The following is a 24,121-nucleotide window of genomic DNA, read 5'->3' as shown; positions in this document are numbered from 1 at the left end:
AATCTAATTGAATTGGTGAAGCAATATTTAAAATCCAACAATACTATGTAATGACAAATAAATCAGCTAACGTCAAATATTTACTTCACCAAGCCATTGACAGTGTGAAAGCAGAAAATTGACGTCTTTATTTCACACATGGAAGATGAGTAACAAAAGTTTTGGGAAGTCGACTTTTTTTAATATGAGATTATTAAATCAACTTCAAACCAATCCTAACTATATTCTCATAATTGGAGATTAACAAACTCATCCAATGACGATGACAACGACGACTATTAAATTTCCACTATAAATACTGTGTGTAATATTTATTAATTATTACTTTCTTTTTTTTTTTTTATTATTATTATGTATATTATATATTTTTCAAATATTTATGGTAATTGTGAATAACAAGAATATCTATGTTTAAATGAAATAATCGTTTTTATCTAGCTTTATTACTGTTAGGATGTTCGAAATATCGAAATAATAGATCTGTATATTTGTATTGTTTAAAATTAACAAATGAAAAATAAATAGTAGTACAAAATACAAAGTACAAAATACAAAGTATAACTGAAAAAGTGACAAAGCAGACTGGTTGTTAAAAGTCAGAGGCAGGTTTGGCAACATTACTACAAAGGTATTAAACCAGTGAATATTAATTCGCATTTATTCGGATCGTGAAATCCAAAACGAATTCCATAATAATATACAATAATAAATCAATAAATAAATAATAAAATCGAATATAATGGCCAAAGGAATGTGTGTGTTAATTGTTATTGTAATCCGCAAGCACATGACGTCTGCTATACTCGCAGCCAGTGGCCATTTGACAAGTTATAATTTATCTTAAACATGTAGATGTAACAATATGTTAGTCATAAAAACAGTAATAGGTACAAGTGGTACAACACTGTTTTATTTGTGTTCATTGCTTTATTATTTATTTTAATGCGTTATTTAGAATAAAATATAAATTAAAAATAAATAAATAAAGCAAAAATGAATTACTTAAATATCAATTTTTCGTGTTCTGTGTTAAACTTTAAAATTTATAGTATCTTATTTTTTTTAACATCAATTTTAGATTCTGAGCGAAGCACTGAATATATTGATTTTACAATGATGTATATTTTTTTCTTTTTGCAAACTATTTATAGGTATGAGAAGTTTTCAATTTTTTTTTTTTTTATAAATTCCAATAAAACATTTATGAATATAATATCATATAATATACATTAATAATCTTGAAAAAATTTTAACCAAACGTAGTACTAAAAATTAATAGCTTTATCAAAAATCATCAATAAATATACTTAGTGATATAGACTAACAGACCATTTCCGCTCAGAAATAGTTTGTAAATTAAATATGTGTTTAAGCCAATTTTTTTTTTAATGGCATGTGTTTAATACATGATAAATAATCCACTTAAACGTGACATTTATTAGAATGTATTTTGTGTTTATAGATTATTATTAAATCAAAGAAAAAACTAGCATTGTTTCAAATAATTTTTCATTATTTAATGTACAATACTTTTTTTTTTGTAAGTTACCTACTTTTTTCAAGTGATTACAAATTGTATAATGACATGATGTCATTTTAAAATGAGTTTTTTACTCAATTTTAAATTTCGGTGAAATGATTTATTATAACTAGAATCAACAATTTATGAATCATTAATATTTTTTACCAACCAAACTCATTACATTCGTCACAGTCGTCAAATATTTATTATTTTTTATTTGATATGAATAACTGTACACTTTAATGTTATTTAAAATATCGCGTACAAATAAAATGTTTCAATGAGCTGCATTATAATTATTCGCTGTAGGTATATCAACTAATATAAATGAAAATGTATATAAGCATGACTTCGTCAAACATTACAAAAATATTGCCCTCCACCGTCGATGATATGAGGGTTGAAAAATTACAATATTCTAAATTTATATTCGATCGATTTTCTGAAAGGTTTGAGCATCCGAATAAATCGTTTACATGAATTTGGAAAAATGGGAAAGCCAAGTCGGTCGTACACCGCTTGATCTTGTATATCAAAATATGTGCATTACTTTTGCAGGGTAGTAGTTTCCGGCGGCGAAATTTTATTGGTCGGGTTTAGTTGATAACGTGTCGGCAGTAGAAATGGGGTAGGGAATCGCTGGTAAAAGTTGCTAGGCCATCGCTGGAAAGCGAAATTGACCAAGAACGGTATCGTTTGCTGCTGACCATACATAAACACTTGTTGGCGTGATGATGATGACAACGGGAAAAAAAAGGCTCTTTGCTGTAATTGTTGTTGGTTTTGATGTCGTTGTCGGCACTGCTGTTGCTGTTTGTATTGGTTTTGTTGTTGTTGTTGTTGATATAATTTGTAAAGGTGTTCATATTGTTGTTGGTGCGGTTGAATTGGTTGTCGATGCGGTGGATGTTGATTCTGTTGCTGCAGTGTTTGCTGTAATTTCCTGTCTCCTTGCAACAAATCATATTCGTGCGTCGAAAAAACTGAATAATATTATAGAAACAATAAGTTATAAAATATATCGCTCAATAATTAATATTAATTTATTAGGTGCCTTTCTAAACACTCATTGACGTTATAATAATAATAACAGTAATGATTGTTATTTCCCGTATTAAATAATAACTTTTACTTTAATATTGTTAAAAAAAAACGTAGATAAATATAGAAATCATTCGTATTGTATCGTTTTGAACAAAATAAATATGTAAATCAAAATTCAACTATTAGGAAATAAGATTATTTCTTTCAAGTCTCAAATGTAGAATTTATTACCTGATTGTTGCGTTTTAACAAACTCTATAGGAAGGCAGGTGTTAAATTGTTTGTTTCGTGATCTCATCCACGGTGCGAGTTCATCATCAGTTCCTTAACAGACAAAAAGAGATACAAGTTATATAATTAGTAATATTAGTCACATATATATAATATATATATAATTAATTGTATAATAAGTTTATAGATATACCTTTTGATATTAATGGCTCGTTTAAGTTAACGTAAGGCCAATCTTCAAGTACGAAATTAGTTTTTTTGAACGGCTTAGATGTATTTTTAACATGGTAGTCTAAAGATTTCTGAGGTTCTTAAGCAAATGATAAAATTGATACATTAATGATATAGTTACTTATTAATATTATTTAAAATATTTATAACTTACTGGAATTATGTAATACCAATTTAGTTCGTCTATTAAATATGGTTTTGCTTACGTCCAACTTCAAAGATATATTTTTTCCACCTAACCAATAGTTTTTTTCTGCATACGCAACAAAATTTTCTACATCATTAGCATTCCTATGAAAAACTTGTATTTCACAAAGAGTTATAAGTAGTAATTCATTTTTAGTTTAAAAGACATTTTCATTAACAACTTACATAGAATATAAATCAATAATTTTCGTATAAGAAATTATTAAAAAAATATATATAGTTGTATACAAATAACACATTAAATTTGTATTAAAAACAAAATTATTATAAGACATTAATAACATAACATTTTTTATTTGAATATAAATAGTATTAATTTTAAATAAAAATAAACTTTTTTAATCATTTATCATATTACAGTGGAACCTCGATAACTCGAACTTCTTTAAGTCGAATTTTCGATAACTTGAAAGAATGTCTTGGCCCCTACTTCATAACATATCATATGTGTAACCTCTGTAAGTCGAATTTTCGATAACTCGAATTTTTTTTTCGTCCTCAACTGATTCGAGTTATCGAGGTTCCACTGTATTATCATATTAGTCATATTGTATCTAAAACTATTATTGCGCATAAATCATTAAATTTGTAAGAAATTTAATTGACAAGCATAAATATATAATCAATATTAATAAAATGTATAACTAAATCATAGTCATAGATATTAAAATCAGATAGGTATTTAATATTTATGCACTAAAAAAATATACCTACGTAATTACTAATAACGTACGGAAGCTTTTACAGTAATTTAGTTTGCTGCAGCTATTAATATTCGTTAATTGATTATTAAAGTAGATAAATATAATACAAGATAGTTTCAAGTTTGTAATAAACTTTGTGTCACCTAGTTACTCTTATATTGTTATAATGTTATGACTTATGGGTAGCCGGGTAGGTATGAAAAAAAATGTGTATTGATGTATTACTTTAAGACTACATACATATTGAAATTTTATTATAATTACACATTTACGTCTTATTATGTTTATGCATATGTAATATTTTTAATGGGGTGATAATCAAAAACTTGAAAAAAATAAAATTAAATGATTAATAATATTATTATATAATATATAGTGTTTATCATAGACGAATTATTTTTGAAATTTAAATTATGACTTAATTAACGTATATTTACTATTATTTATTTAAAGATTTCATGAAGTTTAAACTTAGAAACATAAAGATATTTTGATTTTATGCCATCAAAACTATTTTATTTTCGTCTTTGTTTTTCATCATCCCAACCCTTTACTTTCTCACCTATCCAACACTCACTCTTCCTGACAACTCACCACGCCGCTTTTAAAGATGTTGGTGCTATTACCTACTAAATTAGTTGTTAAATAAACCAATACTACGAAGGGTTCATCCCTAATGACTTCTTTCAGTGGCAAACCCAAGGTGGTGGACTCCGGATCTGGACCCTCGGCTTATGTCATAGTATTTATTTTTATATTTTAAAGTTACTCTGAAATTTTCATCAAATTTTATTGATTAGATTGATTATAATATTAGATTTGTTATTTTGTTAATAACACATCGAATTCGATATATTGATAAAATCAATTAAACTGGCATAATAATAATAATTAATTGACATACATTGTAAATATAAATTTTAAAATGTAAGAAATATGTTTATTAAATAATTTAATTTTGTTTATTAAGCAATAAAATGTATGTATTATTTAAGGAAAAGAATAGAAAAACAGTAAATAAATACATTTTTGGATCCCCCCCCCCCATTGAATAAATCCTGGTTACACCATTGACTTCTTTCATCATGTGTTATTTTTTATTTATGTTGTTGATTCTATTATCATCTCATTTTTAAATTGTGTTAAAAATACAGATAGTGAATTTTTTTCAAATAAAACAAAATCTTTATCCCTTAATATATTATTAGCAATACTCAAATTCTTTAAAATCAAAATCAAACATATTATAGAGAATTTTAAAATTTATAATGTTAATAATCTATATAATTTAAAAAAATAATAATAGTGTCCGTGTTCAATCTGTAGATATTTTCATAATAATGTCTTTGGAAGAATGTATTTTTTAATTATAAGTTTATCTATCTAAATTATAGTTACAACTGTTTTGAGAATTCAAAATCAAAATCCATTGGTTTAAAATTGTGCCCAGCTATAGTTATTCTGATTAAACAGTTAAATAGACGACATCATCGTGTGTACACTGTGTACATAGGTGTTATAATATATGTTTATTAATAGTGTTATAAAATATATGCGTATCTAAAATTTGTATAAATCGACATGAATTACACGATTAATTTAATATTATAATAATTATGTGATTTACTGTTCTGATATTATATCATCAAACTCACTCGCCGGCGATGCATCTGAGAAACAAATATTCGGTGTCAAGTAACATCCACGTCTCCGAGTTGGAAAACCGACGACAAGTTTGTCGGTCGATACGATTGTCGCGCGTCAGATTAACTTCGTACACGTCATCGCCATCATAGACAACTGGGTCCGAAACGAAGGAGTCGCCTGCGACGATCGCCAACTGACTTTCCGGTATCAAGTCCTTAACGGGTACTTGTCGCAATTCATTACTGACATTGACGTCGTCGAGCATTACAGCACTATTTTTCCCTTGTATGTTATGGGTTTATAATATAAAGTATTTAACGCTATAATAGTAATATAATAACAAACTATATAATAACTAAACTACGTAAACTCCATGGTCACTCACCGTGTAGCTTGGTATATAAAATAATAAGTGTAGCTATAATGCCGCAATTGGCACAGAAATAATGTAAATAAATCGGTCGTTACCACGGGCAGGAATATTATGTATATTACTTAATGTATTATATTATAATAATATAATATAATATAATATAATAAAGTGTGTTGGTATGTTAATAGTTTAATATGATATTGACGACTATTTTTATCAAACAGTATCCAAAGAGTTATAAATTCCATCGATATCTGAATCTAAATATATGTACGTATTTATTAGTTATTTTGTTATATGTTGAAATTTTGAATTAGGACAGCGGTTTGGAAATACAGTTTTAAACTCTAATATCTAAAATTTAAACAAAGTTATAAAAATATGCATAAATAATTATTAGTTGAATGATAAAATCGATATTTTGGTAATTTACAAAAGTTTTGATTAAATAAATTTCTATTCAAATTTTAAGCCGCAATAAATTAATTTTAGAATTTCATAAACTAACTGAAACTTTTTCTAAAAATATGTTGTGTGGTTGGTTAATCACTATAAATTTAAGTTGTTTTCTATTTTTCACTATTTCTTAAAAAAACTATAAAAAATTCATATGAAATTTACTTTCTTATGATTATTACCCACGTCACATTTCCAATTAATAGAGGATATATTAAAATCTGTATAATTTTATCAATTACATTTTTTAAACACTCTTTTTCTCTAAAAATGGTAAAAGTATTTTATTAAATAAGTAAAATTCTTTGTAAAATCAAAATTTTTCTCGCTAATATTCAACTTCTAGAATGTAATTTTTAACGTAAATATTTTCGAACTAATACCTATCCCTTAAAATTTAAATTATTCTAAGGTATAATATAGTAAGAATAAATAATATATTTGGTTTTAGGTTGTGAACGAGGAGTACAATTTTTTTATTTAAGTTGAATAATAGGTGCTAAATGTTAGAAAAAGCAAGTTCTCCTTTTCTCAGTGCAATAACTATATAATAATGAAAAATATTTTTTTGTCTTTAAGCAAAATTTGTACCTCTCATAACTGTATTTATTTTTAATCCTTCTTATACGTGTACCGAGATAATAAACACGCTACATGTGATTATAATTCTAGAAATGCGATTGCATTTACCAAAAATTCAAACAAGAACGAAGTAATAGTAGGTACATAACTTAACTATAAATTAATTATTTATATAAATCAATGTTATTTATTTTAAATGTCTATAGTGTTTACAAATAGACATCAAAATAGATCTAAGGACAATTAAGATCGAAGACGTATACCCACACAAAAACTATTTCATTTGTAGGCTATTCTATTCCCAGTTTGATAAAGTGAGTTTTTTATATTTTATATTTTATAATTTATGAAATTGTATGATTCTATGTTAAATAAAAGATAAATACATAACGTACGTAATAACAAGTTTTAAATTATATTTTATAAATTTTTCACTCATAATGAAACGTTGATTGTTTTAATTATCGTTTTTGTATACAGCTAATTTACTTATCGTTTTGTAGAAGTCGTTCCTCCTATGTATATAAAAATCCCAATTATAATTTTTTGTCACGGAAAATAAGATTTTGGTAAGCAGCTAAAATTAATTTTTAGACTATTGTGTGTTGTTCGTCTTATGATGTCGTTCATATGATGACGTCAGACTGAGCTTACAGCTTGTTGAATGGCGTATAAATATTTGTCTGTATACGGTATTATTTATAATGATATATTACATTTATTCGATACTTATTTGTCAGCCACTATTGAATTTCCGCTTTATTTTTATTATTATATTTTATCATGTACACATACACACATATATATATATATATATATTCACTTTTGATTATCGTTTTGAACAGTTTATAAAATAAACTTTATACTTTTAATTTGATGAATGAGCCCCTAAAATTGTGTATGGCCTTGAGCTAGAATAGTGTACACATTTAACATTTTTGTTTTTTGTGGTATTTGATGCCTTTTTTTCCAATCCTATTTGTAATAACTATTTAAGTAGAGTTATAATAATAATTTAATGTATGTTTGTTATAAATTTACACTAACATCAATATTGCATACTCGAATCGCCGTATTACATTTTTAATATTTATCTTTGCCATTTTATAATGTAATGAATGACAATGACATTAAGTACCAAACTACTATTTTATATTTTACAAAACCATGCACACTCTTAAGGACTACATATTTATTAATAATACAGTTTAGAAATCATGCTCTATTAACATAGATAATTAATAAAGTAATTTTCCATTTCATATTCCATATCTACAGGTATTATCTAAATTGTTGAAAGTGATTCACGCTATATTAAATGACTTTACAGTTACAATATTCAATTAAAAATTAATTAGGACGGTTATTGTATGGAAAGTTTAATAAACATATGGATATAACTGCTTTCTGTAATGTATTGTAATATGTATTATAATATTTTATCTATACAATTATAGTACGAGTAGATATGATTTAAATACCTTAGATATATGACACAGCAGACAAATAATATATTATATATTTCACAAAATTTCAAAATTAAAGATTTCTATTATTCATTAGAATTTTTTAACTGAAAATCCTTTGTGAAATTTAAGTTAAAAACAATTTTAATATTTATTTTAGGCTACAGTGTAAATAATATGAATAAATAAATAACATTCTTTGATTAGATAACGTACCTACATGATAATCTAACGATATGATAGTCAGCTGATGTAGTGTTGGTGAAAGGTTGGTTACTGCGGCACAAGCGGTGGCTATAGCCAGGTTTTGAAGGATTGGTTGACAAGTAAAGGACAAAGGCTGTGTACCGGTGATAGCAGCAGAGCAGGGGTTGATGTTTCAAAAGCCCCAAATCATACTACTTGTTTATTTACGCGTATGAGTACTGTATTTGTAAAAATGCATAGCTATAAATTTATATATAAATATATATATATATATATTTTTTTTTTTGTGATAGTTAGTATGGTAGTAAATAGTAATTGGCAGAATTTAAGTATAAAATGTGCCTCTGGGCGCCACATTCGTTTACACAGCATAAACAGCACGTTAAAACTATTGGCACCATTAAACGATCATATAAATAGTTTACATCAAACACAGTATTGTATGAAAAAAAAATCAATATTTATTAAATGATATATAAGTACTTATTTCATGTAGAGTGCACGTATGATGGATATTGGATACATTATATCATAATAACATGTATTGTTAACGTAATTATTGTAATAATATATATAGTTAGATAGTCTAAAAACCAGTATAGGACGTGAATTTTTGCTCAGCTGAACGTGATGATTATTATTGCAGATCTATATGAATTATTAAATAATCTCTGTTTATTTACACACGTATAGTGTCATGTATGCCATATTTAGTATTGACAATAATTGCATCATTTTCAACTGATGGTGGATTATGGATACGCTATTTCAATCTTCATTACCTGAAAACACGATCAGATAAATTTGTGCGGTGTAAGTTTTTGAACCGTAGAAACTGGAACCTCGAACCTTGAATTAACTTAACCTAACTGTTTAAATTTCTGTTCTCTGTCACAGTTTCATAGATTACAAATATAAAACCACTTTCAACATAACTTTTTTAAACTAAAAGAATGCACATCTTTTAATCTCCATTTCAATTATTGTAATATTATCCTAGGCATTTACTTACCTAATATAAATATTAAGTACTATATTCTCATGCGTATCAAAATTATAATTCTAAGTTGTATATCCTAAATACTCTTATATATACACACATTCATTTCATACATAAAATATATTATGTCAGCACTGCAATTTATTATTAATTATTTAATATTCATGTAAAAATTATGTTAATTGTGATTAAATATTATATAAAGAGCAGAGTTTTCTTTTAAAAATATATTAAGAAAAAAAATCTATGAATCTATGAAGAATCAAATTGGTAACTAAAAATTTATATTTTAAAATATCGAACAGATTTTGATTTAAATTTTAAAATAAGTGTTCTGGTTAGATTTAAGTTCTATAATTTTAAAGGTTCTAGTTTTTCCGGTTCTTATTTTTAATCTAAAGTTCGACGTAAACGCTAAATTTCTGAGGACGTCTCACATGGAACTATAAAAGTAGGTGTAGATATTTTAGAAAGGTGGATTATAGTTAGAATGCTACCTGATGTTTTTGCTTCTTACTAAATTTACGTGAAGTGCATTACTATTTATTACCTAAATATTAATTATTTACACAATATTTAATTGATATTAATTGTTATAAAATGATTACATAATAGTATGTTCCTATATTATAGGAACTTAATATAATAAAATATTATACATAATTTATACAAAATTGTTATTCAGATACTTATTTTAAAATAATTGAAATGATAATTTTAGTACCTATACTAAAATTCATTTTAAGTATACTAACGGTATTTAATTTAAATATTTAAAAATGTTAGGCACCTAAAAGCTAAAATTGCTTATCTAAATTAATATAATTACTATAATTTGGATGTCTAAATACATGAGTAGTATAAATTAAGTTATATATTTTATATGGTGTACCTACCAAAATATATGTGTACCATATAATGTCCATGATAGGTAACAGACATTAAAGTTATTAATTATTTATTTTGGGGTAAGTAAATAACTCATTAATAATCAACATTTAATATATAAGTAGTACACTATAGTATAGAAATTGTTTTTTAATTTTAAATATGTAGGTTGTAGGTACAAATATTTTATGATAATGTTTAAATAAAGGCAGACATCCTTAACCGTTGCAGGTTTTTTGTACATCTTTATAATAGAGAATACAAATTACAATAATTGTATTTCAATATTTAATTTACTATTTTTGAACCAATACGGTTTTGTTTTTTTAGATAAGTATTAAGGATTTAATTATGTTAAGTTCAAATATGAAATTTTATATTTTTTTTTATATTATCTCTATATTTTGGTACTTAATTTAAGAAAAAATTAAACATTTATTTTAACTAACCATGATTTAATGGTTGATCATATATGATAAGTAAGCACATTTGTTTTACGTCATTGAGATTCAAATCCATGCTAATGGAGCATTTAAAATTATAGTTTTATTTTTAAATTTATAATAAAACAATATTTTGATTGCTAGTCAACACAATTTAAATAACAAATTATTTAATATTAAATAGTTTTTTTTTTTTTTTTAACTAGTAATAAATTTAAAAAAATGTAAAAGGTAAATTTTAGTGTTTTTAAGGACATAAATGCATGTATGATTTGGTAGTTTTTAGTATACATACTTTTGGGCCCTACTTATTATATAATATTTAAGAAATAGTGTTGTTCAGAAGTTTTTTTTTAGATTAGTGACATTTTTAACACAATAACTTTTTTCAAAATGTATTTATCAAAGAAATATTACAATTAAGTTTTAAATAATCTAAACATTAACAATAATGTAAAAAATAAAATTTAAAGATTAAAATTTTTAAAATTATTTTATTTTGAATAACTTCCTATTATTTAAACATTCATCAGTATATTGTATGTTATGCTTTATTGTTGTCCAATAGTCTGAATATTTTTATACTTCTTTAAATTAGTTTATTAAGATTTGGAATTATATATTTCAATGCTGTATTATAATGTTTAAAAATGCATTTTAATTTATGATTAATATTAAAACCAAAGTGATTTATCTATAGATATTCTAATTTATGTGATAGAGGAGTGAACAAGTGATGTTTGTGATCTACAAAAGTATGAAATTATAAAACTAGTGAGTATAAAAGTGGAATGCTGTAATTTATAATTTTAAATACATTTTGATTATTGCGATACATAATAATTACAAAATATATGCATAATTTTAATGATAAATATGTCAATAATATACAATTAAAAATTAATTATCTGTTTTTTCAACAACATTCATTAATAGATAACAGTTACACTGATAGCATGGAAGACAAATCTTTTAAAAAATATATATTTATATCACTCTTTAAACAATAACATTCTAATACAAAACCAACCGTCAAGAATTAAGAAGTTCGTCTAGTGCATCTGTGTCATCCTCTATTTCAATATCTTCAAGTGAAACTTCATCGCGCCCACCGTTGCCTATATTCAACAATCACAGTTATTAAAATACATAAATACCACATAGTAAATAAATTTATATTATTATTTTCACCCACTTGAACTCTTCATCACGGGAATCATGCCTGATATAATATATTGTCGCATATCTTGTTGAAATACTTGGTTGAAAATTTCTTGTCTTTCTTTGAGTTTGATGTTTATTTTTTGTTCTAAATCCGCTACTTTCTCTTTGTGATCTGCTTCTAGTTCACCTAAAATTGAATACTTTTAATGAATTATGCGTACTAAATACATCAACACCAGAGATTATACCACTAATTTTTTCTAATTCTTTCAGTTTTTTTGATCGGTAAACAGCCAATTGAAACCGTTCATTCAACATCTGTTCTTGCAGTTCCTGTTCCTCAACTACATCATCTAGCTTCAATAACTGGTGTTCAACATCATTTATCAATAATTTTATGTTTTCTGAAATTACATAAATATTTTGTTAAAAGAAATAGTCAATTATTGATAATAATTAATCATTTTATACAAAATATTACCCATGTCTTTCATGGCATTTTCAATACTCTTAACTAATTGTGGCATAGAATCCATGCAAGATGTAATTGTATCCATTTTTTTCCATTGTTCGCTCATCTGATGATGTAGAAGATTAATCATTTCATTGACTTCCTAAAATAAATGTTAACAAAATATTTATATACAAATAAATAATTATTTTTATATCATATACAAAACCTCAGCTTTATGGGCATTGTCTTCAGCTAATAAATGTAGTTGATTCCATTCAGTCTGATATTTATGCAATAGATCAGCACCAGCATCATAATTAACGGGATGTTCATTAGGTGACTGTACAACAGCAACATCATTCACAGACAATCCTCTTAAGCTAGAAACAAGAAAAATACATGAAAAAACCTCATATTGTTTTTATATAAATACTAAGAATCAGAGACATAGCTAGAATTTTTTTCTAGTAGGCCTTATAAAATTTAATATATACACATAAATACATATTAAATAAAACAACATAGAATAAATTGCAATTTTTTATTTAACATAAAATTAAAACTATTTATTTATTTCACACACAAAAAAAAAAAAAATCAAAATCAAATTTACTTCTAAAACTTAGATAAAATTATAGAACCAAATTGCAGTCAGAAACAATTTCAGTTGGTTCTTGAAGTTTAATTGAATAGAAAATAGTGGTAAATCAATGTAGATATGTAGTTCACATGATAGGGTGTAATTTGTTATAATTTAATCATAAATAAAATAATGTTTTACAATAAGTATAATATTATTCATTGTACTATTTTAGTTGTTGTAACTATTCTTTTTTTTTTTTAATATAATTGATTTGGATTTTTGAAAAAGAAATTATAAAAAATGCGATTAGGCTCGAACCTATCATATTATATGTTCACAAATAATAATATAAATAATTTGTGACATTAAATAATGCCTCGTGTTATGATTTTCTTTGTTGGCAAACATACTTGAATGAAAACATAAATAACATTTTAAATATTTTATTATAATAATATAATAGGGTTAGTATATAATTAATCATATGTAATTTTTAATAAAATGCCAACATTGCAGACAAAACAAAATTATTTATACACTTTGTAGTTGATTTTGTAGGATACCTGAAACAAAAACATCTTATCTTACAAAGTAATTAAACATATAAATTCAAATTTTAAAGTTATGCATTGTATTACTAAAATAAGTGTAATAATACTAAATGATTTAATTTAATTACTTAATATTTTATACAATTCTTAAATGTTAATTATATAATTTTAAATGAATTTAACAATATATCTAATATGTTTATTGTTTACTCATATAATAACAATGTCATTACATATAATTTTGGCAAGATCATTAATAATAAATAACAAATACAATAAAGATATTTGCAATACAATTTTTTTATTATTGATTTATTAAAAACAATTAATAATAGAAAACATTTATTAATATCATTATGCATCACTAAGTACCATATAGTTTCTTAATACTGAAAAATAGATTTAAATATACATAAAATATTTGAATGTAATTAAAATTAAAACACAATAAAAGTAAATTTTAAATCACCATTTTACTCGTATTATTGAATGTATAAAACATATGAATAAATAACACTTAGAATACAATGTACTATAATAATGTTTTTATTGTATCAGGTATATTACCTGTAGTTTAAAATTGAAGCATAAATATTTTTGGCATGATGTACAATATGAATAACACTAACTTAAAATTAAAGTTATCTTGAATTAATATGTATTATTCTTATCATTTGAATATTTAAATGATTTATCATCATTTAAAAATGAATAATGATTATAAAACTCATGAAAATTATCTTAAAGTATAAAAACAAACCTATTTTATAACATTTAATAAATATCATTCAATATTCTTATTGATAAAATTACTATACATTTTTGTAATGATGTAGCTGAATGCAATAAGTATTTATTTAAAAAAGTTTTTAATAGTTTAATGTACCAGATACTTAGGTATAACATTTGATTGCATCCTAAGATGGAATTTACATATAAACAATACAGTAATGCGGCTACAATTGTCAATTAATAAATTTTATAAATTTAGATATAAAGCATAATATATATTTACTATTTAGCCTTATAACAGGGGATTATTCGATATGGATGTTTATTGTGGGGTGGATTATCTAAAAATTCTTAAAAATCTTTACAACTTCAAAAAAATAAAATTATAAGAATTTATTTTGATAAAAAAAATTTGGAACGTTCTACAAACCAAAATTAAAGATTTTAAATTATTGCCAATAAGATTGATTTACCAAAAAATTTGTGATAAATTGAGTTGAGAAAAATAGATATGTGTGGTACAATACAGAAACAAACCAAAATAAAAGAACACAAGGCTTTAAATACTAAAGTTAATTTAGTAAAAACAACTTGTGGTAAAAAATTCATAAATAATCTTGGGCCTACTATATTTCATTCATTGGATTTTAACGTAATGCAGGAATTATTATACTATAAAAAAAAAAAAAAATTAAAAAAAGGTTATTGTGCAGTTTAGTAAACTTAATTAAATAAATTTAATTTTCATTGTTTACATTATAGTATGTTAATATTATTTTTATGTTTCATATTTCAATATACAAGAAGTTTATTTGTATATGTATTATATTATATTAAATCTTTTTAAAACTGATATTTTTTATCATGTACTAAATAATATTGCTTAATTGTATTTATTATTAGTTTTATAATTTACATTCTATATTATTTAAATATTTCGAACTCTCTATCACCAAAACAAGCCTAGCTTAATGAAGATAGATAATTGATAAAATGTTATATTTTTTTTAAATTATCATGTATATATATATATTTTTTGTCAATAAAAATAAAAAGTATATATACTATATAGTACAAGACTAACTATAAAATCTGAAAACGTCAAATTTTAAACATTTAACTGTCATAATTCAACTAACTTTATAACTGATACTAATAATTTCAGTTCAAATGACATTGCATTTTTTATCAATAAAAGTTTACAACCTTCTGAAATTAATGATGTATTAATAATTAATCTTTGGAAACCAGATCCAACATTTGTATTCCCAATAATTAAAAACCGATGAAGTTATTGATGAATTGGCAAATAAAAAACAAAAACTAGAATTTATAATATAATTTGTGATTTTTTTATGGTAGTTTGTTAATAGTTTGAATTCAATAAGTTAATAAAGAACATTTTAAACTAATTTATAAAATTATTTCACTATTAGGTATGACACCTTCCCCCCAAAATAAGTTTCTAAATACGCCACTGTTTTAATTAAACGTCCAATGTGTCATTCAAATTTGAACCTCTAACATAAATAATAAATATTATAGGTAAGGGACCTTCAACTACATTTTTAAACTTTTTGGATAAGAATAATTTCTTTATACTAAATTAAAAAATGTTCAAGAAAATTTCAAATATCTATAAATAGCTAAAACAAAGCCAATATATTTTGAAAAATGATTTCATGTCTATAAATGCTAATTAAAGATGATTTTGAAAATGTGTGATGTTGAGTAAATATTCCTGTTTTTTTTTATTTCTTTTAGTAATTTTATAATATTGATAATAAAATTAAGTACTGAGAATATCTCCAAATGTACAGATTGGATAAGATTTGTCATCAAAAATCATCAGTAATGGTTAAAGCAAATTTATATAAATACTACAGTAAAATATAAGAAAAAAATTCAGAATAAACAGAAAAAGTTTATGGGTTTCAATAAATTTAATATTCTTAATTTTCCATACTATTAATATGTCGTGTTTACTTTAAAATAAAAGGCAGAATATTATTTTGTAGCTTATGTAGGTATTGTCTGTGCCAACACCACCAATAAATAAAAAGTAATATTGTTTATAATTATAAAAGTTATTATTTTAGTGATTAAAATTTTATACTAAAATTCTCTTAACTTATAAGAATTATAAAATAGTTATTAATAAATAACTTTCTAATCAAATAATATAAAATTAAATAAAATATATAACTATTTAAGCATTATTATTATTACATTGTTGACTCACATTTAGATAAGATAATTTATTATAAAATAATGCTAAGTATTTAAATGAATAACATGTTCTCTATTGAATTATATTAAAACTGTTCAACATAAATTGATTTATAAATGTTCAGTCATTCTTATATAACTATAGTCCTTAATTAAATTTAATATTGAATTAATTTAAGGTAAGCAATAAAGAGATATGTATATAAATAAATAATATTTTATTAAAATATCTTTAAATTAATGTACTTATCAATTCAATAACAATAATCTAGAATCTAGATTTATATAAAATAACACAGTTTTAATATTAAATCATGAAAATTAATGAATAATGAATACATTATTTTTATAATAAGATGGTTTGTATCATGGTAAATTATTTGAATAAATAAAATATGTGTTTTACTGATATAAAATCGATAGTTATAGTGGTTTTAATTATGTAGAGAATAGAAATAAAGAGTGATATTTTGTATTAAAATATCAAAAAATTAGTTCAGCATAAAGTAAAAAGTATTTTATATCTATTTATATTTTAAGAATAAACTACACACAATAAAATTTTTATTTTATTTCAGGGATGATTTAAAATAATTATGTAAAGGTATAAAAATATGAAAAAATGGGCCCCTCTACTATGTATGTTGTATATATTGAAAACAGTGATATAATTAATTAATTTTTTTTAAATAGTTACCTTATTATCTAATAGATATTAATATTATTACATAAGTTTCATAATTTACATTTAACCTATATTTATAATAACATTTAGGTCAAAGAACAAAGATCAGAAGAACTTATTCACTAAATAAAATTTTTTAATTTTATATTTATTTTGGATTCTATATATTTTTATAGTACCTACTATAAAATAAGCACGTTTTAAGCTACTCTGATTACACATTAGAAATTAATGAAAATGTATGACATTAATGTATAAAAAAAAAAAAAAAAACTAAGAACCTACTAAAAATTTTGTTTTATATTTTAATAATATATCAAATACAAATACAAATTTAGTACACATGGATAAGATAAAAGATTTTATTATATTTGATTTAGATAAGACAGTTTGTTTAGTAAAGTAACTAAAAAATAAACAACATAAATGGCCCTGATTAATAAGAATGAATACTTATAATTTTATAAATTACAAGGTAGTTGAATTATATATATTCAACCATTTTTATAAATTATAAATATTAATAGGTTAATAAAAATTTCTAATCCATTATCAAGAACCAAAGGATAGTATACAAAGTTAAATTACTTCAAAACTACTTATTTAAATTTTGATTTTGATGTATCAACATTTTAAGAAAAATTTTTTGCTTAATAAGAATTTGTTTCTTCATAGGTCACATATAAAAAAATCTCAGGAATTAGAAAATTTTGTTTTAAATTATATGAAAAAATGTAAAAAATCAGATTTTAGATTATTGCATTATTGGAAAAAAAGGAAGTGAGCAGACTTGGTAAATCACATTGTATATTAGAGTTTTGAGTATAAATTAAGAAAAGAACATATTTCAGTTTTATGTAAAGAATTAGTTAACATTTACTATAAATACATCAAGTTAGATGCATAATTTTACATAGTCTTTAACTGTTTACAACAAACTTTAAGTAAATATCAATAAATTATTATCTAATATTATAAAATATAAACCAGAAAAAATCTTATCTTAAGATGTTTATAGTTAGATTGGTAAAATAAATAATTATAAATTGTGTCAAACAGATACAGAGTAGGATTTATTGCGTTTTATCAATAAGTGAAATTTAACTTCTCGGAAAAATAAAAAGCAAAATCAAATACTCAACAATGTACATTTTAATAGCGTTTTAAAGAATGTCAATGAAAACAACAAACTTGGGGTAACTATATTATTTTTTCAGCATTTTAGTGAATAAATAAAATGTTCAATTAACATGACGATAACGTCATAATATAATAGTGTCTTTAAAATTTTTTATTTAATGTGTTTTTAGTAACATTTACCTTGCTGACAATCCTTCTTGAACGACGCTGTGCAATTTTTCTCTTAAATTACCAAACATCATGGAACCTGATAACAGGGGGTAATTATTTATTGAACACTATAATGTCGTTAAATTATTAATTCAGCGAATTTAGAACGAGAGAATACATTTTTAATTAATTAAAATTAAAATTTAAACGCCTTTTTTTAATTTTGAAAAACTATCCAGTTCACTATATTTTGTATTTTTGTTATCATTCAAAACGATTCTTGGAAGTGATAACCGCATGACACCAGAACTGATAAAGTAGATAAGAGTGGACATTTTTTAAACATTAAAAAATCCAAACGTTCAGCATAGATCGTTTTGATTTAATTAAGCAATGTAATAGGTATTATACATTTAGTTTTAAACTGTCCTAGTAGCTGTATCGTGAGCGCCCGCAACCGATTTTGTGCAGTTTTATTTTTAACAAAGAATAAAAAACCATTCTTTTTCACATATTGAGGTGAATAATGTTAATTATTCTTACATTGTTATTTTTCATAACTGATTATATCATCAGTTAATTATATCTAAGATTGCACATTTTTTTGTTTACATTATCGCCTGTATTTACTGACTTAACTGTTCAAAATATTTTAGTTATGCACCAGAATTGAACAATATGAATACCAATCGTCTTCAAACAGAAGAACCGGCTTTGATTTCTGATGACATACAGGATGAAAACAATGTAACCAACAGTACTGCAATTATATTTGAACCACTAAGCCCTGAAAAAGTTAGATGGTTTTACAAGAGTGATAACAAAAGATGGACCAAATTTGATGGTTTTGATTCATTAAATATAGAGTATAGGTACAGGGCAAATTTCGGCAATGAAGAAGATGTATCTAGTTTGAATGGATCTTTTAATTATTTTGTTGGGCTTTATACTGTTGTTGTGAGAGGAGGTCTTTATGAAGTAGACTTAGCAAAAAAAAAGTGTACATCTATATTTTGGCCTGGTAAGTATATATTTTATAACTGTTGTTAATTTTATTCATATTATTGATTTTTAAATAGGTGAAGAGAGTGACATTTTTCGTGGTGTTTGGTTTTATGATGGATATGAACCTTACAAATATGGTGAGGAAGTTGAGAGGGAACATCTAAATCTATTCAAAGATGGTACCAGAAAAATTGAAAACACCGAAGACAATGGAAAGTCTGGTACTAATATTTTTTTTCACAATTTAAATATAATAGGTATATTTTTAATTAATTGAGATTTAAGAAAATTAATTATTTTTACAGTATTAAGAGACGTTACTTTTGGGGACATGCATGTAGTATGGTATTCATCAGCTGAGGTGTATTCATTTAAACAAAAGACTTTTATCAACACAAAAATCATGAGAAGTGTTACAAAAAAATTAGGAACTTATTTCCAAAAATGTAAGTTTTGTATAATTGTATAAATTAAAAACTGTTGTGAAATTTTAATTGAGGTTTTGATTTATTGGGTTAGGTAAATTTGCTATATTTATTAAAACATGGTATATAGTAAATACAAATTTTAAATTGTATCCTTAAAAAGTTAAGTATATGTATTTGGCTTACATTTATCACAAACAATAACTTTGTATTTTATTCACATTATGCATTTGTTAAACTTAATGTAATAAAAAATATATGTATTACCATTGATTTATAATCAATGGTATTACTTAAAGCTATATGATTGTTTTAGCTGCTGGATACAAACTAATCAGATCATACAAAACTGATGCTAGTGAAAAAGATAAACTAAATGATATAACTCATCTAGTATTTTTGATTCATGGAATTGGTCATAAAATAGATAATAAAAAAATAATAAAAAACACGTCACAGTAAGTATACAAGTACAGTAATATTACCTACTATAAATTATTAATTATCATATAGCTTATTCCTATGTTTATAATCATTAATAATTTTGTATTACTATTATATTTAATTTAGATTTCGCGATTGCGTGAAATGGATTAAACATAAATATTTCCAAGGTACTGAACAGAGAGCAGAATTTTTTCCTGTGGATTGGAGATCACAGTGTAGCTTTGATGGAGGTATTGTATTTCAAATAATGAAAATAATGAAACATTACACATTATATTTATCTTATACTTTTCTTTTGAATTCAGGACTAGTTGAACAGATAACACCATTAAATTTGAAAAACATACGGCAAATATTAAATTCATCAGCTATGGATATAATGTATTATACTTCACCAATATATGGTCGAGAAATACAAAACAGTTTGGCAAACGAATTGAATAGGCTACATTCCGAATTTGTAGAACGGCATCCACACCATGACTTCAAAGTATCAATAATGGCACATTCTTTGGGTAGTGTTATTTCTTATGATATTATAACAGGATGGGAACCATTTGTGAGTAGTATTGAATATTTGTTCTTATCTCTTATGTATATTTAATATTATAACACATTACATTCATTTCAGATTAAACGAAGTGACAGTAGTCCAAGAATTCATTTAAATTTTGAGGTATATACATTATGTTTAAGACAAAAAAATAATAATATAATATTGTAGTGGTAGCTCATAAGCTTTACATAAGGTGGGGCATAAATAATTTTATAATATATCTATTTAGGATAATAAAAAAAATTAATTTTGTTGTAAGTATATATTCAAAATAATGTGTTTATCTATGTTCAATTTTGTTGAGTTATTTTAGCTCTGGTAAAATAATAACAAATTAAAAAAAATAACTTTACACAATCATAATATTATTTTATTTTGTTTTTTTTTTTAAATATATTATTGTTTATTGATAGTAGTTAACTTTGATATAAGAGCACAGTAGTTGGTCAATGCTTGGTGGTGTATTATAATTTTAATGATTGATGTGACAGTGTATGTTAAAAAAGACTATTTTATAGCTCATGTATTGATACATGTAGTTAATATTTGGACAGCTGTTTTGAGCACATTAAATTTATACTTTGCAAATTATTGAATTGTTTATAGACACACTTGCAAACATGAAAAGCTACAATAACTTATTTTTTAGTAAAACATTTTTATATTCCAAGTTATGTGCATAACTAATAACTAATTATAATTGACTATAAAAATCTAATAATTTTAATATGTAATTTATTTGGGTTATACACTATGAGTCCTAGCAAGAGTTGCCACTATATTATCATTGTAAATAAATTGTTAATCTTGTGTATTAATATTTAGTTGGAGAATTTCTTCTGTTTGGGTTCACCATTGTCAGTATTTTTGGCATTACGGCAAAATGAAATATTTAAAGAAAACTTAAACTTGTTTCCAATGTGGCTGGCCAAAAGAGTATATAATATTTATCATCCTACAGACCCAGTTGCTTATAGGTACACTTTATTCATAATTGTACTAATTGAATCATGTATATTTGACATTTGTGGTAGTGAGCATGTTTAATATTTTATTATCTTAGGTTTGAACCATTAGTGACAAAAGACTATTGTCGCTATAAACCTGTTGGTATTCAGGCCTATGGTGTAAAATGCGATTACTCGGAAGTTCCTCTAGAACTGATTGAAAACATGGATTCTAGCTTTGAAGAAACCAATGGTACTGAAGCTAAAGCACCAGATATGAAAAAAGAAAATGAAACATTCAGTCGTAGAATAAGCACTTGGCTTAACATGTCAAGTAGCAATGACAGTAAAGCCAATAATTCAAATCAGTTTGAAAATAATGCATTTTCACTTTCAAGAAATGGTACACCAGTTGAAAGTATGTAATCTAATTTTTATTATTTAAAATGAATTAATGTAATAATATTTTATGTGAAATATGAAAAATTATCTTTAGATTTGAATCATCGGTTGGATTATATTTTGAGAGATAGTATCGGAGGATCGGCCAGTAATTACTTGTCAATGTTGTATACGCATACGTCGTATTGGTCAAATTACGACGTAGCTTATTTCATTTACACTAGATTATTCCCTGAATTAGATAAAACAATGGAAGATTTTCTGAAACCTGAAGAGAAAATCCCAAATTTTGACTTACAATTTGAACAAGGTAATAGTTCTAAACTCTAAAATAAAAAAAAAATTTACCTCAGCTGTTCACAATGTTTATAATGCTCAATTTTTAAAACTAAATAAATATATGTTTAAGACTAAAATAAGAAAAAAATATTTGTTTACTGTTTCAAATCTTTAAAGGTATTGAAGTGACTGAAGATTTGAAACATTCTACTTAAGAAGCAAATTATCAGTAACATCTAAAAAAAAATTGCTTATGTTATTAAGTCTGCAAATTTTTTTTTTAATTTACTATGAAAAGTTCATTGTTATACTTAAAATATGTTAACAGAAAATAGTTAACACCAATCAATATGTTTATTGCCCAATGATTAATATTTTATAATTTATTGAGTCTTATGATACTATACAGGGTAAACTTCCATAACATTTCTTGAAAACAGTAATTTATTATCCAGTATTTTGTCGTTATCAATAAATACTGTATTCTTATTTCGTTTTCATGTATATCATGTTTTAAATTTATTTCATTTATATTTTGATATGAATATACTTCACTATTCTTTATGTTGTCTAAAAGTAAAAGAAAAAGTAACTCAATCTCAGATGTGATATTAAATATTAAAAATATAATGTATTCAACTGAAAAAAAAAATAAAAAAAAAATAAAATGTTATTTGTTTAGTAATAGTTTTATATTTATAACTATAAAATTTAATAATTGATACATGTATGTCTAAATAAGTTTATCGCAGTGATTTGACAGTTTTAAAATTAAATTTTAAATGTAAAATTCACAAATCTTTGTAATACGCTGACACATCTTGTGTATTACATATGTATTTCTAAATGAAACACATGTTCTTAACAATGTTGTGATTTGTATTGGTTAATTATTATTATGTGTTAAGTAGTGTAGGTAATATTGTTTTATTGTGTTTACTAGAGAGAGACCTTGAGTGTTTTTCATTTGTTTTTATTCAACTACACTGTACAATTTAATAGGGTATGTGTATTATGCACAATAAAACAGTATTACAAGTTATTTTTATAAAATGTATTTATTATGTAATGTTTATACTTTATACTTTATCTAGCGTTGTTTCACCAAATGTTGTGTGTCCATTAATAGTTATTTTGGAATACTATTTTAATTTTATCAAATTATTTTTATTGTAGTTACAATGATAATGTTTTTAGAAGAACGAAGTATAGTTTTGATTATTTATTGTTTGATAACTGTGAACTATTTTATTATGCTATATTTTAAAATAACCTCAGGTTTTGGTTGTGATTGTTTTAATATAGTATATGTATTTTTTTTGCAAAATATATATTATATTAAGATATGAATAATATGTTCTGTGATGTTAA

The 24,121-nt window shown here is 24.0% G+C and overlaps 3 protein-coding genes across 4 annotated transcripts; 1 reads left to right on the top strand and 2 right to left on the bottom strand.

The window, feature by feature from the left end:
- Positions 1-1,835: 1,835 nt before the first annotated feature.
- LOC112596042 (putative uncharacterized protein DDB_G0274435) lies at positions 1,836-5,987 on the bottom strand. The gene is made up of 5 exons (XM_025341489.1): positions 5,595-5,987; positions 3,183-3,319; positions 2,991-3,107; positions 2,798-2,890; positions 1,836-2,505 (listed from the first exon to the last, which is right to left on the bottom strand). Exons 1-5 carry the CDS (start codon positions 5,849-5,851, stop codon positions 2,069-2,071), a joined length of 1,041 nt encoding a protein of 346 aa, XP_025197274.1. The 5' UTR covers positions 5,852-5,987; the 3' UTR covers positions 1,836-2,068.
- A 5,856-nt stretch (positions 5,988-11,843) lies between these two features.
- Positions 11,844-18,875, bottom strand: LOC112595998 (dysbindin protein homolog). The gene is made up of 6 exons (XM_025341433.1): positions 18,720-18,875; positions 12,846-12,999; positions 12,647-12,779; positions 12,414-12,569; positions 12,197-12,352; positions 11,844-12,119 (listed from the first exon to the last, which is right to left on the bottom strand). Exons 1-6 carry the CDS (start codon positions 18,779-18,781, stop codon positions 12,034-12,036), a joined length of 747 nt encoding a protein of 248 aa, XP_025197218.1. The 5' UTR covers positions 18,782-18,875; the 3' UTR covers positions 11,844-12,033.
- Positions 18,499-23,214, top strand: LOC112595997 (phospholipase DDHD1-like). Of its 2 annotated transcripts, XM_025341431.1 has the most exons (13): positions 18,499-18,595; positions 18,710-18,799; positions 19,346-19,710; positions 19,769-19,915; positions 20,000-20,140; positions 20,436-20,577; positions 20,690-20,796; positions 20,872-21,125; positions 21,198-21,242; positions 21,948-22,099; positions 22,186-22,487; positions 22,566-22,781; positions 22,928-23,214. In XM_025341431.1, exons 2-13 carry the CDS (start codon positions 18,780-18,782, stop codon positions 22,963-22,965), a joined length of 1,929 nt encoding a protein of 642 aa, XP_025197216.1. In that variant the 5' UTR covers positions 18,499-18,595; positions 18,710-18,779; the 3' UTR covers positions 22,966-23,214. The 2 variants fall into 2 exon arrangements, with proteins under 2 accessions (XP_025197216.1, XP_025197217.1); XM_025341432.1 differs by lacking the exons at positions 18,499-18,595; positions 18,710-18,799 and adding an exon at positions 19,001-19,208 and having other exon boundaries at positions 22,928-23,212.
- Positions 23,215-24,121: the final 907 nt, after the last annotated feature.

This window comes from Melanaphis sacchari, unplaced genomic scaffold, assembly GCF_002803265.2.
Source record: "Melanaphis sacchari strain LSU unplaced genomic scaffold, SCAv2.0 Contig2_pilon_pilon, whole genome shotgun sequence".
NCBI lineage: Eukaryota > Metazoa > Arthropoda > Insecta > Hemiptera > Aphididae > Melanaphis > Melanaphis sacchari.
The sequence above is the reverse complement of the archived record's forward strand: the minus strand, read 5'-3'. Positions and strand labels throughout refer to the sequence as shown.

Coding starts and splice junctions, on each gene's coding strand:
- LOC112596042 (XM_025341489.1), bottom strand. CDS start 5,851: ATGCTCGACGACGTCAATGTCAGTAATGAATTGCGACAAGTACCCGTT. Junction 3,320..5,594: donor CTCAGATGCATCGCCGGCGA/GTGAGTTTGATG, acceptor AGTTTTTCATAG/GAATGCTAATGATGTAGAAA. Junction 2,506..2,797: donor TGTTAAAACGCAACAATCAG/GTAATAAATTCT, acceptor AATATTATTCAG/TTTTTTCGACGCACGAATAT.
- LOC112595997 (XM_025341431.1), top strand. CDS start 18,780: ATGGAACCTGATAACAGGGG. Junction 19,711..19,768: donor TACATCTATATTTTGGCCTG/GTAAGTATATAT, acceptor ATTTTTAAATAG/GTGAAGAGAGTGACATTTTT. Junction 22,488..22,565: donor AAATGGTACACCAGTTGAAA/GTATGTAATCTA, acceptor AATTATCTTTAG/ATTTGAATCATCGGTTGGAT.
- LOC112595998 (XM_025341433.1), bottom strand. CDS start 18,781: ATGATGTTTGGTAATTTAAGAGAAAAATTGCACAGCGTCGTTCAAGAA. Junction 12,353..12,413: donor AGAATTAGAAAAAATTAGTG/GTATAATCTCTG, acceptor ATTCAATTTTAG/GTGAACTAGAAGCAGATCAC. Junction 12,120..12,196: donor TCCCGTGATGAAGAGTTCAA/GTGGGTGAAAAT, acceptor TGTTGAATATAG/GCAACGGTGGGCGCGATGAA.